The sequence below is a fragment of the Eumetopias jubatus genome, unplaced genomic scaffold (assembly GCF_037043125.1).
Source record: "Eumetopias jubatus isolate StellerSeaLion01/CBP00866 unplaced genomic scaffold, mEumJub1_p1.0 scaffold_17, whole genome shotgun sequence".
In the NCBI taxonomy this organism is placed as follows: domain Eukaryota; kingdom Metazoa; phylum Chordata; class Mammalia; order Carnivora; family Otariidae; genus Eumetopias; species Eumetopias jubatus.
Window position 1 is genome coordinate 10,340,806 of NW_028274823.1, and position 16,093 is coordinate 10,356,898.

The window sequence follows — 16,093 nt, forward strand, 5'->3', positions numbered from 1 at the left end:
TTCCTACAAGATAATTAGAAATATTTAATGAACTTTGGTTATAGATACTTCGCTTTTTCAGTTTTTCAGTGTCTTTTCCTTTTAAAAGTTTTATTAGGCAGTGCCTAATACATGAGCTTAATAATTGGGAATGCTACCTGTCCTTAGAGCTGTTTCTCACTTCTGCCATAGGAAATACCTAATCCTGGAAGCCTTCCATCCCAGTTTTAACTTGTTAATATATTCCCCAAGTGTGTTTTCATTGCCCACAATGTACCAGTCCCTGTTTTAAGCACTGGTGATACAGTGACCAGCAGGACAGGTAAGTTCTTCACCTTCATGCACTGTCCTTAACAGACCAAGATTCAGGACAACCTGGAGCAGACTTGGCAGAGCTATGGGCAACAAAGAGGCAGAAAGGCTCAGGGGTGTAGAGGTTCAGGGGCAATTGCGCATTGGAAATATCAGAATTTTGGTGCAGCTCTGATTAGTACTGTCTGTACATAATCCTAAAAACTAAGTAAATTTTGTTAGTCAAAAATATTTTTCAGTGGCTGGGAATCATGTTCTGAGTTTCAAAAATTAGCATTCAGATAAGCTTTAAGGTGCCTTCCATTTATAAATTGATGGTTACCTGTCGTTACACATGGTTTTTACATTTGGTTTTCTATTTGACTTGTTTTAGGCTTCTAAATTATTTATTTCTGCAACTTAATTCATAAGAGTGATGTAGAGTGGAAGGGTAAACAGCTATAACAGAAAGACACCAAACTGCAATGACTAAACAATGTTAGAAGTCTGTTTCTTTCCTCATATAACAGTCCAGTGTGGGTGTTCCACATTAGCCTGCAACTCTGTTCCCCACTCCCCCACCCCATCCATTCTGGGACTCCCTTCAACGTGTGATTTCCAGTCACTCTGGTTTTCACTAATCCAGCAGTGGGGAGGGTAAAGGGTCAAAGTTCAGGGTCACAAAATTCCTTTGAAAACAAGCGAGGCCAAATTGGGCATATCAGTTTGGTTATGTTCCATTGGTGGGAGCTTGGTCACAACTTGCAGAGGGACTGGGGGTACATACCTTTGCTTGGGTGCCACAGTCTTAACTACAGCTCCGTTACTTTGGAAGCCAGGAGAATGGATTTTATGCATACATAGTAGTCTCTTCCACATGGGAAAAAGGGGGTATTGTTTTTTTTCCTATGTGTATCTTAACTGTGTCAGATGGCCTAGCTGATGGACTTTGACTTCTTCTGATTTGTAGATGAGCCCATGGAGCCCACCATGGAGGAGACTGTTGTGGGTGACTTTGCGTTAATAAATAAATTGGATATACAGTGTGACCTTAAAACACTCAGTGATGACCTCAAAGAGAGCTTTGAGAGTGAAGAAAAGAAGAAAGGAAAAAGCCCAAAGAAAGAAGAATCTAAGGGATTAATTCAGTCACAACATATAGAGGAGAAGTTGGGCTCTGGTGAGCCATCCCATACAATTAAAATGCACATGGCTCCTAAGCCAGGTAAGGCAAGTTTGCTCTGTGGCTATTTTAAAATCCTAGTAAGTGATTTTCTTTGTGCTTCAGACTTTGTAACCCCTGGGTTCTCCCATCAGCTAAAAACACGAATTATGTGAAATCTGCAAAATAGATCCATATTTTGTACAATTTATTATTGCCTGGATTTAGAATGGACAAATCATATCTTTAAAAACTGCTTTGTTTAAAAATCCAGAAATATTAGTTTTATTATCCCCAAATACAGTATTTTAAAAGAGTTTCATTTCTTCTTACTACCTTAGGACCCGAGAGGTTTGAGAATCAGATTTTTAATCTGTGAAAAGATGTGCTGCTAAACGTTTTTGTTTTTTGTGTGAAGTGAGACAAAGTAAATTTTAGGTATTATGTTCAAGGTACAGACATTAAAGTTCTTTAGTTTATCATTAGATTTCTTTATGTAATCATAATGAATTTTAGTTTAAAAATTTCCAAATTTTGATATTTAACTTTGCCTTTAATAAGGTCAAAAAATTTTTTTCTATATTTTCACTTGTAAAAGAATTGGGTTTTAAAAATGTATACAGAATTGGGACGCCTGGGTGGCTCAGTTGGTTAAGTGTCCAACTCTTGATTTCAGCTCAGGTCATGATCTCCTAATCCTGGGACCAAGCCCCATGTCTGGCTCTGGGCTCAGCAAAGAGTCTGCTGGAGATTGTTTCTATCCCTCTGTCCCTCCCCCTGCTCGCGTGCTCGCTCTCTGTCTCTCTCTCACATAAAGAAATCTTAAAAAAAAAAATTATCCAACATTAAATGGGTTTATTATATATACATATATGTGTGCCTGCATGTGTTTGACCTTTTAAAAAAATTACTTCATTAAATGTCAGTTTGCATGGTTATGCTTCAGTTCCTGAATTTATTCTTATATTTATTTATATAGAATGATCCAAAGGAGACATTTCTATTACTATTGTAGTTTTTCTTATCTAAATCATGTTAACATACAGAAAACTGCATTTGCATTTTCCTTGAATAGTTTTTCTTAACGTAAGGCTTTTCTGGCGTTTAAGGGGTTGCCAACTGAGATTTCATCCTAATTAGTAAGAATAGTCCAATGAAATGTTCTGAATGATTTAGATAATTTCTTTCAACTCTTATTACTCTCTTGGGTGATAGGGTCAGTTCTTTTATTATTTTAATTGTTTATTGTAAAGATTACTTAGAGTTTATTAAATTTTAAAAACCTTCATTTTGGAAACATAGACTATTATAATGAACTTCCACATACCCTGCTTTTATGTGACACTATTACTGACTCATGGTGGGCACTCTTGTGTCATCGATACTCATCATCCAGTTGTCCCCCCCCAGTACTATGTTGAAGCAAATTCCAGACATTATATCATCCCATATGTCAGAATGCTTCTCTAAAAGATATGAACTTGTGCCTATGTAGCTCAGTCGGTTAAGCATCCCATTCAGGATTTCAGCTCAGCTCATGATCTCATGGGTCATGAGATTAAGACCCGACTTGGGCTCCATGTGCAGTGGGGAGTCTGCTTGAGAGTCTCTTCCTTGGCCCCTCTCTCCACTCAAGTCTGTGAATACTTTCTCTTGCTCTCTAAAATAAATACATCTTTAAAAAAAAAATAAAAGAACTTTAAATACATATTCATAGTCCCACCATTACATCTAAGTAAGATTCCTTAATGTTACTGAATAGTCCATGTTTAAGTTTTCAATTTTGTTTGCATCAGGATACAAATACAGCCACATATTGTAGTTGGGTGACACAATTAGAAAAATCTCTGTAGATCTGTAGGTTCCTTCCATCACTCCCACTTTTTTATTTGCACTTTGTTGAAGAAACTAGGTTGGTTGTTCTGGGTTATTTGATTACATCTGCAGTGCTGTTTAACATATTCCTATACCTGCCTACAAACTGATAGTTGGATCTAGAGATTCAAGATTAATCAGACCAGATTCAAGATTAAATTGTATTTTGGTTTTTGGTGTTTCTGGTTTGTTTTACTTTTTTGGGAAGAGAGAGAAGTCTTAATCAGATTTGAGTTCAAATTATTTATTTGAGGATAGGTCAGGTTACTTCATGGGTGGTGGGATGTTCTTTCAGGAGACACATAATGTCTGGGTACCTCTCTTTTTTAATGCTAATAGCCGGGGATCAATGCTCAGTGCCTAAATCCATTGATCCGTTAGATATACTAAGTCTGTCATTCGTTTTTCATTTACTAGCTGGATATTTCCATAAACAGAACCTTCATCTCATCTGTTTGTTTCCCATAGAACTCATAGCAAAGGCAAGAGGAATTCTTTTTTTTTTTAATTTTTTATTGTCATGTTAATCACCATACATTACATCATTAGTTTTTAATGTAGTGTTCCATGATTCATTGTTTGTGCATAATACCCAGTTCTCCACGCAGAATGTGCCCTCTTTAATACCCATCACCAGGCTAACCCATCCCCCCACCCCCACCCCCAGAACCCTCAGTTTGTTTTTCAGAGTCCATCATCTCTCACGGTTTGTCTCCCTGTCCGATTTCCCGCCCTTCATTCTTCCTCTCCTGCTATCTTCTTCTTCTTCTTTTTTTTCTTAACATATATTGCATTATTTGTTTCAGAGGTACAGATCTGTGATTCAACAGTCCTGCACAATTCACAGCGCTCACCATAGCACATATCCTCCCCAATGTCTATCACCCAGCCACCCCATCCCTCCCATCCCCCACCACTCCAGCAACCCTCAGTTTGTTTCCTGAGATTAAGAATTCCTCATATCAGTGAGGTCATAGGATACATGTCTTGCTCTGATTGACTTATTTCACTCAGCATAACACCCCCCAGTTCCATCCACGTCGTTGCAAATGGCAAGATCTCATTCCTTTTGATGGCTGCATAATATTCCATTGTGTGTATATATCACATCTTCTTTATCCATTCATCTGTCGATGGACATCTTGGCTCTTTCCACAGTTTGACTATTGTGGACATTATGGCTGCTATAAACATCGGGGTGCACGTACCCCTTTGGATCCCTACATTTGTATCTTTGTGGTAAATACCCAGTAGCGCAATTGCTGGATCGTATGGTAGCTCTATTTTCAACTGTTTGAGGAACCTCCATACTGTTTTCCAGAGTGGTTGCACCAGCTTGCATTCCCACCAACAGTGTAGGAGGGTTCCCCTTTCTCCACATCCCTGCCAACATCTGCCGTTTCCTGACTTGTTAATTTTAGCCATTCTGACGGGTGTGAGGTGGTATCTCATTGAGGTTTTGATTTGGATTTCCCTGATGCCGAGCGATGTTGAGCACTTTTTCATGTGCCTGTTGGCCATTTGGATGTCTTTGGAAAACTGTCTGTTCATGTCTTCTGCCCATTTCTTGATTGGATTATTTGTTCTTTGGGTGTTGAGTTTGATAAGTTCTTTATAGATTTTGGAGACTAGCCCTTTATCTGATATGTCATTTGCAAATATCTTCTCCCATTCTGTCGGTTGTCTTTTGGTTTTGTGGACTGTTTCTTTTGCTGTGCAAAAGCTTTTTATCTTGATGAAATCCCAATAGTTCATTTTTGCCCTTGCTTCCCTTGCCTTTGGCGATGTTTCTAGGAAGAAGTTGCTGTGGCTGAGGTGGAAGAGGTTGCTGCCTGTGTTCTCCTTTAGGATTTTGATGGACTCCTGTCTCACATCTAGGTCTTTCAACCATTTGGAGTCTATTTTTGTGTGTGGTGTAAGGAAATGGTCTAGTTTCATTCTTCTGCATGTGGCTGTCCGATTTTCCCAACACCATTTGTTGAAGAGACTGTCTTCTTTCCATTGGACATTCTTTCCTGCTTTGTCAAAGATGAGTTGACCATAGAGTTGAGGGTCCATTTCTGGGCTCTCGATTCTGTTCCATTGATCTATGTGTCTGTTTTTGTGCCACTACCATACTGTCTTGATGATGACAGCTTTGTAATAGAGCTGGAAGTCCGGAATTGTGATGCCACCAGCTTTGCTTTGCTTTTTCAACATTCCTTTGGCTATTCGAGGTCTTTTCTGGTTCCATACAAATTTTAGGATTATTTGTTCCATTTCTTTGAAAAAAGTGGATGGTATTTTGATGGGGATTGCATTGAATGTGTAGATTGCTCTAGGTAGCACTGACATCTTCACAATGTTTCTTCTTCCAATCCATGAGCATGGAACATTTTTCCATTTCTTTATGTCTTTCTCAATTTCTTTCATGAGTATTTTATAGTTTTCTGAGTACAGATCCTTTGCCTCTTTGGTTAAATTTATTCCTAGGTATCTTATGGTTTTGGGTGCAATTGTAAATGGGATCGACTCCTTGATTTGTCTCTCTTCTGTCTTGTTGGTGTATAGGAATGCCACTGATTTCTGTGCATTGATTTTATATCCTGCCACTTTACTGAATTCCTGTATGAGTTCTAGCAGTTTTGGGGTGGAGTCTTTTGGGTTTTCCACATACAGTATCATATCATCTGCAAAGAGTGAGAGTTTGACTTCCTCCTTGCCGATTTGGATGCCTTTGATTTCTTTTTGTTGTCTGATTGCTGTGGCTAGGACTTCGAATACTATGTTGAATAGCAGTGGTGAGAGTGGACATCCCTGCCGCGTTCCTGACCTTAGGAGGAAAGCTCTCAGTTTTTCCCCATTGAGAATGATATTCGCTGTAGGTTTTTCATAGATGGCTTTTATGATATTGAGGTAGGTACCCTCTATCCCTATACTCTGAAGAGTTTTGATCAAGAAAAGATGCTGTACTTTGTCAAATGCTTTCTCTGCATCTATTGAGAGGATCATATGATTCTTCTTTCTTTTGTTAATGTATTGTATCACGTTGATTGATTTGCGGATGTTGAACAAACCTCGCAGCCCAGGGATAAATCCCACTGGGTCATGGTGAATAATCCTTTTAATGTACTGTTGGATCCTATTGGCTAGTATTTTGGTGAGAATTTTTGCATCCATGTTCATCAAGGATATTGGTCTGTAATTCTCCTTTTTGATGGGGTCTTTGTCTGGTTTGGGGATCAAGGTAATGGTGGCCTCATAAAAGGAGTTTGGAAGTTTTCCTTCCATTTCTATTTTTTGGAACAGTTTCAGGAGAATAGGTATTAATTCTTTAAATGTTTGGTAGAATTCCCCTGGGAAGCCATCTGGCCCTGGGCTTTTGTTGTTGGGAGATTTTTGATGACTGCTTCAATTTCCTTAGTGGTTATAGGTCTGTTCAGGTTTTCTATTTCTTCCTCGTTCAGTTTTGGTAGTTGATACATCTCTAGGAATGCACCCATTTCTTCCAGGTTATCTAATTTGCTGGCATAGAGTTGCTCATAATATGTTCTTAAAATTGTTTGTATTTCCTTGGTGTTCGTTGTGATCTTTCCTCTTTCATTCATGATTTTGTTGATTTGGGTCATTTCTCTTTTCTTTTTGATAAGTCTGGCCAGGGATTTATCAGTCTTGTTAATTCTTTCAAAGAACCAGCTCCTAGTTTCGTTGATCTGTTCTACTGTTCTTTTGTTTTTTATTTCATTGCTTTCTGCTCTGATCTTTATTATTTCTCGTCTCCTGCTGGGTTTAGGCTTTATTTGCTGTTCTTTCTCCAGCTCCTTTAGGTGTAGGGTTAGGTTGTGTATTTGAGACCTTTCTTGTTTCTTGAGAAGGGCTTGTATTGCTATATACTTTCCTCTCAGGACTGCCTTTGCTGCATCCCAAAGATTTTGGACAGTTGTGTTTTCATTTTCATTGGTTTCCATGGATTTTTTTAGTTCTTCTTTAATTTCCTGGTTGACCCATTCATTCTTTAGTAGGATGCTCTTTGGCCTCCATGTATTTGAGTTCTTTCCAACTTTCCTCTTGTGATTGAGTTCTAGTTTCAAAGCATTGTGGTCTGAAAATATGCAGGGAATAATCCCAGTCTTTTGGTATCGGTTGAGACCTGATTTGTGACCTAAGATGTAATCTATTTTGGAGATTGTTCCATGGGCACTAGAGAAGAATGTGTATGCCGTTGCTTTGGGATGGAAAGTTCTGAATATGTCTGTGAAGTCCATTTGGTCCAGTGTGTCATTTAAAGTCTTTATTTCCTTGTTGATCTTTTGCTTAGATGATCTGTCCATTTCAGTCAGGGGGGTGTTAAAGTCCCCCAGTATTATTGTGTTGTTGTCAATGTGTTTCTTTGCTTTTGTTATTAATTGCCTTATATAATTGGCTGCTCCCACGTTAGGGGCATAGATATTTACAATTGTTAGATCTTCTTGTTGGACAGACCCTTTAAGTAGGATATAGTGTCCTTCTTCATCTCTTATTACAGTCTTTGTTTTAAAATCTAATTTGTCTGATATAAGGATTGCCACCCCAGCTTTCTTTTTGTGTCCATTAGCATGGTAAATGGTTTTCCACCCCTTCACTTTCAATCTGGGGGTGTCTTTGGGTCTAAAATGAGTCTCTTGCAGACAGCATATGGATGGGTCTTGTTTTTTAATCCAGTCTGATAGCCTGTGTTTTTTGATTGGGGCATTGAGCCCATTTACATTCAGGGTAACTATTGAAAGATATGAATTTAGTGCCATTGTATTGCCTGTAAAGTGACTGTTACTGTATATTGTCTGTATTCCTTTCTGGTCCATGCTGCTTTTAGGCTCTCTCTTTGCTTAGAGGATCCCTTTCAATATTTTTTGTAGGGCTCGTTTCGTGTTTGCATATTCCTTTAGTTTTTGTTTGTCCTGGAAGCTTTTTATCTCTCCTTCTATTTTCAGTGACAGCCTAGCTGGATATGGTATTCTTGGGTGCATATTTTTCTCGTTTAGATATGAAGATATCATGCCAGTCCTTTCTGGCCTGCCAGGTCTCTGTGGATAGGTCTGTTGCCAATCTAATGTTTCTACCATTATAGGTGACATATCTCTTCTCCCGAGCTGCTTTCAGGATTGTCTGTCTCTGAGACTCGTAAGTTTTACTATTCGATGTTGGGGTGTTGACCTATTTTTATTGATTTTGAGAGAGGTTCTCTGTGCCTCCTGGATTTTGATGCCTGTATCTTTCCCCACATTAGGGAAGTTCTCTGCTATAATTTGCTCCAGTATACCTTCTGCCCCTTTTTCTTTCTTCTTCTTCTGGGATCCTAATTATTCTAATGTTGTTTCGTTTTATCGTATCGCTTATCTCTTGAATTCTGCCCTCGTGATTCAGTAGTTGTTTATCTCTCTTTTTCTCAGCTTCTTTATTTTCCATCATTTGGTCTTCTATATCGCTGATTCTTCTGCCTCATTTATCCTAGCAGTTAGTTCCCCCATTTTTGATTTCAACTTGGTTAGGTGTTAGTTCTTTTATTTCTCCAGAAAGGGTTTCTCTAATAACTTCCATGCTTTTTTCAAGGCCAGCTAGTATCTTTAAAGTCATGAGTCTGAACTCTAGGTCCGACATCGCACTAATGTCCGTATTGAGTAGGTCCTTGGCAGATGGTACTACCTCTTGTTCTTTTTGTTGAGGTGATTTTTTTCGTCTTGTCATTTTGTCCAGAGGAGAATAGATGAATGAGAAAACAAAATGCTAACAGGTTAACAACGTCCCTAGAAAATATACTTTAAAGAAATCAGAAAAGACCTGAAACCAGGGTAAAAGAAAAGGAAAGAAAGAAAAAAGAAAGAAAAAAAAAGAAAGAGATAAAAACAAAAACAGAACAAAACGAAAAAAAACAGAATATGATCAAATATGATCAGGCTGGTGCATAGATCAGTACCACACACTAGATTTTCGGTGTATTTTAGTCTGTTAGAAGAAAGTGCCTCCTAAAATTTTAAAGAAAGAGAGACTATATGTACAAAATAAGGATTGATACGATGAAGGGATAGAATGTGACTGTAAAGATGAAAATTATAAAAAATTTTAAAAAAGGAATTGATAAGATGTTTGAAAAAGGAAAGAAGAGGATTAAAAAAAGGAAAGAAAGAAAGAAAAAAAAGGGGTGGGAGAGAATGTGATCAGGCAGGAGACTAGAACAAAGCCATACACTAGAGATTTAGGGTATATTTTGATATGTTAGAAGAAACTATATCTCAAAATTTTAAAGAGAGAACAACTTATATACATATCTGCCAAAAATAAGGGTAACTACTATGCAGGGATAGAATATGACTCTAAAAATGAAAAATAAAAATGTTTTTTTAAAAAAAGGGATTGATAAGATGGTTGAAAAAGGGAAAAAAATAAAAAAAAAACAGTTAAAAAAATTAACTTTGAAAGACTAATGAATTACGGTCAAAAAGCCATGAATTCTATGTGCAGTATTCCCCTAGCACTGGAGTTCTCCCGTTCTCCTTGATCGGTAAACTAGGTCTTGGCTGGCTGGCTGTTCGTGCTGATCTTCTGGGGGAGGGGCCTGTTGCTGTGGTTCCCAAATGTCTTTGCCGGAGGCGGAATTGCCCCGCCCTTATCCGTCCTGGGTAAGCAAGCTGCTCGGGTTTGCTTCCAGGAGCTTTTGTTCCCTGCAAGCTCTCGGTTCAGCTTTGGAGGACGACAGTGAAAATGGCAGCCTCCCAATCTCCACCCGGAGGAGCTGAGAACTCAGGGCCCCACTCCTCAGTGCGCCCCCAGAGAAAAGCAGTCACTCCTGTGTCCCCAGTCTCTGGCCGCACTCCGTGCTCACCCGGCCTGTGACCGAGCGTTTCTATCTCTGGCACCCGACTCCGTGTGGAGTCTCCAAACCCAGCAGATCCCTGCGGTGCGCTCCCGCGGCGCTCCTCCCAGGGGAGGGAAGGGAAGTCTCCCCGGATCTGCTGCTCGTTGGGTCCCTGCTGGTGGAGTAGTGGCCCGACTGGGCCGCGGATCACAGTTTATGGCCACCCCGAGCTGAGAGCCCGCGCCTCGGCTCCGTCTCTGCAGCCGGCTTCCCCGCTCCGATCCCTGGGAGCTCTGCCGCACTCAGGCACCCCCGGTCTTTCTGTGACCCCGAGGGTCCTGAGGCCACACTGTCCCGCAAGGGTTCCACCCCCCACTTAGCCACTGGAGCGACGTCCCTCCGCGGAGCCGACTTCTATAAGTTCCGATTTTGTGCTCTGCGGCTCTAACACTTGCCAGAAGCGGCCAACGGAGGCCCCATCCCCCCGCCATCTATCCTTCCGAATATCCTCCCGAATATCGCCTCGGATTCACTTCTCTGCACGTCCTACCTTCCAGTAAGTGGTCGCTTTTCTGTTCAGAGAGTTGTTGCTATTCTTTTCTTTGATCTCCTGTTGAGTTCCTAGTGTTCAGAATGGTTTGATCCCTATCCAGCTGAATTCCTGAGACCAGGTGAAATCCAGGTCTCCTACTCCTCCGCCATCTTGCTCTGCCCCAAGAGGAATTCTTGATTATTGCATTTTATTTTCCATCCTACAAAATAACTCTTCTAACAATGACTAGTTAATTTCTTCCTTCTTTTCCTTTCCTTTCCTTTTCTTTCCTTTCCTTTCCTTCTTTCCTTCCTTCCATCCATCCATCCATCTTTCCATCCATCCATCTATCATTGTGAACTCATGGGTCTAAACACATTGGCTATGTTTTAATTCTCTGCTCCTGTGGGAATTTCTCTAAGTTGGCTTCTAGGTTTTTTTTTAGGATAAAATGGTAGTACTCTTGGCAGCTTCCTATGACATGATGCTCCTGGATCATTTTGTACAGCCATTTCTCCAAGGAGTCCTGGTTTCTTTTAGTGGAAAATGGTATTTGGAGATCATCAACTAGACTAGATGTGACCATTATTGGTACTGGCTTGGTCATTGTTTTCTAGGCTTTTTCAATGAACAGACGCAAGGGGTCATGAGGGGTCATGTTGATACTTACAGTTCAGATTCAGGACTGTCATATTTTTACATGTTTGTTTGACATTTGGATCTTCTTTCTTCCACACGGAGAAACCTGGTTCTCAAGGACACAGAGAGTGGTAGAATTAGAATTAGAATATTGCAGTTACCCACTTGCTTTACCCTACTCTACATAACAGTTTAGAATAACAGTACCAACCATATCTTCAGCAGTGTGATTACTGAAACCGTAAAAAAAAGTTTGCAGTTATTTTCCCCTTATGGTATTTCTCACCAGAAATGTAAGACAATTTTAAAATGTAGGAATCTGGATTTTCTCTGGAAGTATGCATTTCCTTTTTATTTTAAAAATGTTAAAAGTGTATTTCCTGAAACTTAATTAGAAATTATGCAGGTCTGTTGAACTCTGTTCAAAACTCTTGGGACTAATCTAGGATCCTTGAGTGGTTTGAACCTCTGTGGGTGCCAGGTTGGTATGGTATACTGATTTTATATTGATCTGCTCCAGTTCTTTTGAAGGATCTTATTGATCTGGGGAGATCTTTATCCCCTAAGTAAGCTGAAATCCTGATTTGCTGTCTATAGCAGTTGATAATGTGATAGTACACACATGTAGAGTAAAGCAGGCGCAGTCAGGATTGCTTAGTCCAGTGAATTAATGTAAAGCTGGTCTTTCATGAAAATGCTAAAAACTTGTTTCTCAGTTCACTGTAGTTTTATAATTTGTTCATAGTTTTAAAACTTTGGTAGGGAATGTAGTTTTGAGTAACTTTTAGAAAATGCAGGATTTTTTTTTTTTTTTTGCCTTGTTACCACTTACGGAGTACCCATATATGTAAAACATTGTAGGGACTGGTGGTGCACATGATAGCTGATGATAATAGAGAGCCCTAATGAAATAGTAGGTATTGTTTTGTTTTGTTTTGTTTCTTGAAGATTTTATTTATTTATTTGAGAGAGAGGGAGAAAGAAAGAGGGCATGCACGAGTAGGGAGGAGGGGCAGAGGGAGAAGCAGAGTCCCCGCTGAACGGGGGAAGCCGACGCAGGGTTCAATCCCGGGACTCTGGGATCATGCCTGAGCCAGAGGCAGATGCTTAACCAACTGAACCACCCAGGTGCCCAACAGTGGGTATTGTTTTATGAGCTACATACGTGTTAACTCATTTAATCCTCATAGAGCTCCATAGGTAGTACTGGTTATTATCTTTCTTGTATAGACAAGGAAACTTGCCCAAGGTCCTCTAGCCAGTGACAGAGATGACCTCAGGCAGCCCATGTCAGAGTGTGTGCTCTTAACCAAATGCTCTTGTGCCTCTCAGAACAAATTTGAGGAGACAGATTCCCAGGCCAAAGAAAATTCATTCTCTAAGGCAATAGAGTAATGGTTAATTATAGAATCAGTCCTTTGTTGCCTGGTTATAAGACTTATTCAAAGTTTGTTTTTATATGTAAAGTTTGTTCTTAATTGGAAAAAATGTTAGTGAAGTTTTAATATGATTTTACTATTTGTGAACTCACTATTTTACCATCAAATTTGTTTTTTTTTTTTTTTTTTTAATAAGATTGTTTGTTTGATAGAGCGAGCATGCGTCATCAGGGGCAGAGGGAGAGGGAGAATCCCAAGCAGACTCCATGCTGAGCATGGAGCCTGACCCAGGACTCCATCTCATGACTCTGAAATCATGTCCTGAGCCAAAATCAAGAGCCAGACGCTCAACCAACTGAGCCACCTGGGCGCCCTACATCAGATTCATCTCTTTTGACCAGTTTTAGTCTCTGGCAAGTCCCTTAACACCGTGGGTCTTGATTTTCTTTTCTATAAAATTGAGGGGCGCCTGGGTGGCTCAGTCGTTAAGCGACTGCCTTCGGCTCAGGTCATGATCCCAGGGTCCTGGGATCAAGCCCCGCATCGGGCTCCCTGCTCAGCGGGAAGCCTGCTTCTCCCTCTCCCACTCCCTCTGCTTGTGTTCCCTCTCTTGCTGTCTCTCTCTCTGTCAAATAAATAAATAAAATCTTAAAAAAAAAAATTGAACTTGCTAGTCTTGTAAAACTTCATATTGCTGACTTCTATATGATTTGTAAATACTGTTTTAGAATCTTAAAATAGCATTTTTATTTTGTTAATGACTTAAAAAAAATTACAAAGGTATGTTTATTGTTAGAGAATTTGGAGAAAAGAGAACACTGCAAGAAAAAAAAAGCAAAAAAAGTCCTTTCTCTACTTCTAAACCCATGTAAAATGACTGTTATTTTTCTTTCCAGACTTATCTAAATATTTTTCATGTGTCTATTTATACATAAGTGGAATTATTTTTTAACCTTGTATAATGACAAATCCCTGAAAATTTCAAAGCATTTCTAATGACTGTTTGATACTCTGTTGCTTAGCTGTTTTAAAAATTGTATAATTATTCTATTATTGGGCATTTAAATTATTTTGAAGTTTTCATTTGTGTTCGTTATTTGCCTCTAACTCTTTTCTTTTTTTGCCTCTAACTCTTAATGATCTTCTCAACATCAAGTCCTTGAAGACTCTTTGCTAGATGAAAGGGCACTCATTAAAATTCGTGGTTTATTGTAGCTAAAATTTTTATATCTTAAAGGCCTTTCGGTTTGATATTTGCTCTTTTAATTCAAACAAAACTCTCATTAACTGGAGCTGAACAAATGAGATCCCATCCATTTGTTAGATGGAGAGACACAAATACTTTCAAGTAAGCAAGGGTATTTTTTCATCAAAAAACCTGCCAGAATGTTTTCTGGGGTCGGTACTCATTTACACCCAGGTCCTAAGCATGTATTTATGTCACCAGTGCTTTGAGAGAAATGTCCCTCAGGAATGGGCTGGAAATACCCATGTCCTGTAGTAGAAGATATTTGATTATGTTTTTTTCAACTTATAAAGGCAGAGAAGTGGATGAATATTAATTTTTTTTTAAATTTTCACAGTAAGAGCTGTGTGAAGTTTCAGTTTCAGAAAGTAAATACTTTCTTTGACAGTCCCACTTCTGAGATAGAATTTTAAGATCATCTTAGAGCTCTCCACCAGAATCTTCTGAAACATCTCCTTACAAAGCTAACCTAACTGTTGGAACTCTTTAGACTTAATTCTGTAGAATCTTTAAGACTTTTGGGGGAAAAAAAAATTTCTAGAGTCAAATGTGATTGGTCTAATATTTTGCAATTGTTTTAGGCAAAGGGGCAGATTTGAGTAAGCCTCCGTGCCGGAAAGCAAAGGAAATCCGGAAAGAAAGGAAAAGGTTAAAACTCATGCAGCAGAACCCAGCTGGAGAACTTGAGGGTTTCCAGGCTCACGGTGAACCACCATCTTTGTTCCCACCAAAGGCTAATAAATCCAACCAGCCCAAATCACTTGAAGATTTAATTTTTGAATCTTTACCAGAGAATGCATCACACAAGTTAGAGGTACTTTGGAGGGTGTTTTGTTTTATTTTTTTTGTTGTTGTTGGTACCTTGATTATTTTCATTTGAGGTCATACTAAGTTGATATTTTGCTGTTTAAATAATGGGAAATTAAGTGAATTGGGATGGAGTAGCATTTGTATTTACTAGGTCAACTGCTATTTGAGAAAAACCTTTTTTCTTTTTAAGATTTAAAATAAGTACTTCATGCAGTTTGGCTACTAAAGTTGTGAAAATAATTCCAGTTTTAGCATGTTACTATGTAAGGGACTCTGGCTTTTTGTATCCCTTGATTGAAATTTAGTAGTTAAAGTGACAAAATATACTATTTAAAATTTCACTGTTAGCAATTTCGGTTAGATCCTGAAGGAGAATGATCACACCAGGCAAATCACTGTTTTATCCATTCTAGTATCCTGATCTTCATTAAGGCAACAAATAGTAGTACATATGCGAGCCAGCAATTAGGAATTAACTAAATAGTACTAAGTTGTATGACTTTAATCCTCTCTCAGTAATTCTCTCAAACCTCTGTAGGCATAGTATGATTACTTTTAGAGTATTCCTATTATTTTTTATTTACATCCCAGATTAAATCTACATTCTTCAGTATTTGGTGTTTATACATTTTTTTCTGAAACATTAATGATAATGATTTTATTATATTCTCATATCTCAATAACTGGTCAGCCTTTGAATTTGTAGCTTAATACCATCTAAGAGCTTTGCTAAGGACCTGATATTGAAAATTAACTTTAATGCAATCTTAACCTTAGGATCATATATATTATCAGACATAAGTCTTAACAACTTTGACTACTATAATTCCTTAACTGCTCTGATTTTGGTATTGACTTTCTCCTTCTCAAATTGTAAAGAGAATTGAACATACTACTTAAAGTATGTAATAGCAGTTCGGCAGCAGGCAGCTTTTACTTTTCTAACGTAATGATACCTTGGATGGGCAGAGACTTTTTGTCCACCGTATATTACTCTTTCTTTGCAGAAGAACTGCTTCTTATGGCGTACGTGAAAATTTTCCAGTTAGCCCTTTTATTATACTGCATTCGATTTTCTGTTTTACTATTGTGTTTTGCTAACACATTTTAACTGGTTAGTGAATAATCAATGTTAAAATAAGTGTTCACCATTGCTGTGCAGTTACTCTTAACTCATCCTTATTTTGTTTGTGAGGAAACTAAGGCACAGAGAGGTAAATTTATTTGCTTGACTAAGATGGTGACATTGAAAATTTGAGTAAAAGAAATCTAACTTTAGGGTCTTCATTCTTAACTATGCCATGAAATAGGAATACTTTGTGAGGGTTGTCTTTCACACTTATAAAAACAAAATCTGTAAGTTTAGAGT

General features: G+C 38.6%; 1 protein-coding gene across 12 annotated transcripts in view; it reads left to right on the plus strand.

Moving 5' to 3' along the window:
- ATE1 (arginyltransferase 1) overlaps nt 1-16,093 on the plus strand; it is a 179,730-nt gene that overhangs the window by 11,237 nt on the left and 152,400 nt on the right. For all 12 annotated transcript variants that reach the window (XM_088019774.1, XM_088019773.1, XM_028121756.2 and 9 more), the window contains exons 5-6: nt 1,241-1,495; nt 14,496-14,728. In XM_088019774.1, coding sequence (XP_087875900.1) covers nt 1,241-1,495; nt 14,496-14,728 — 488 coding nt within the window. The remainder of the gene's footprint in view (nt 1-1,240; nt 1,496-14,495; nt 14,729-16,093) is intronic.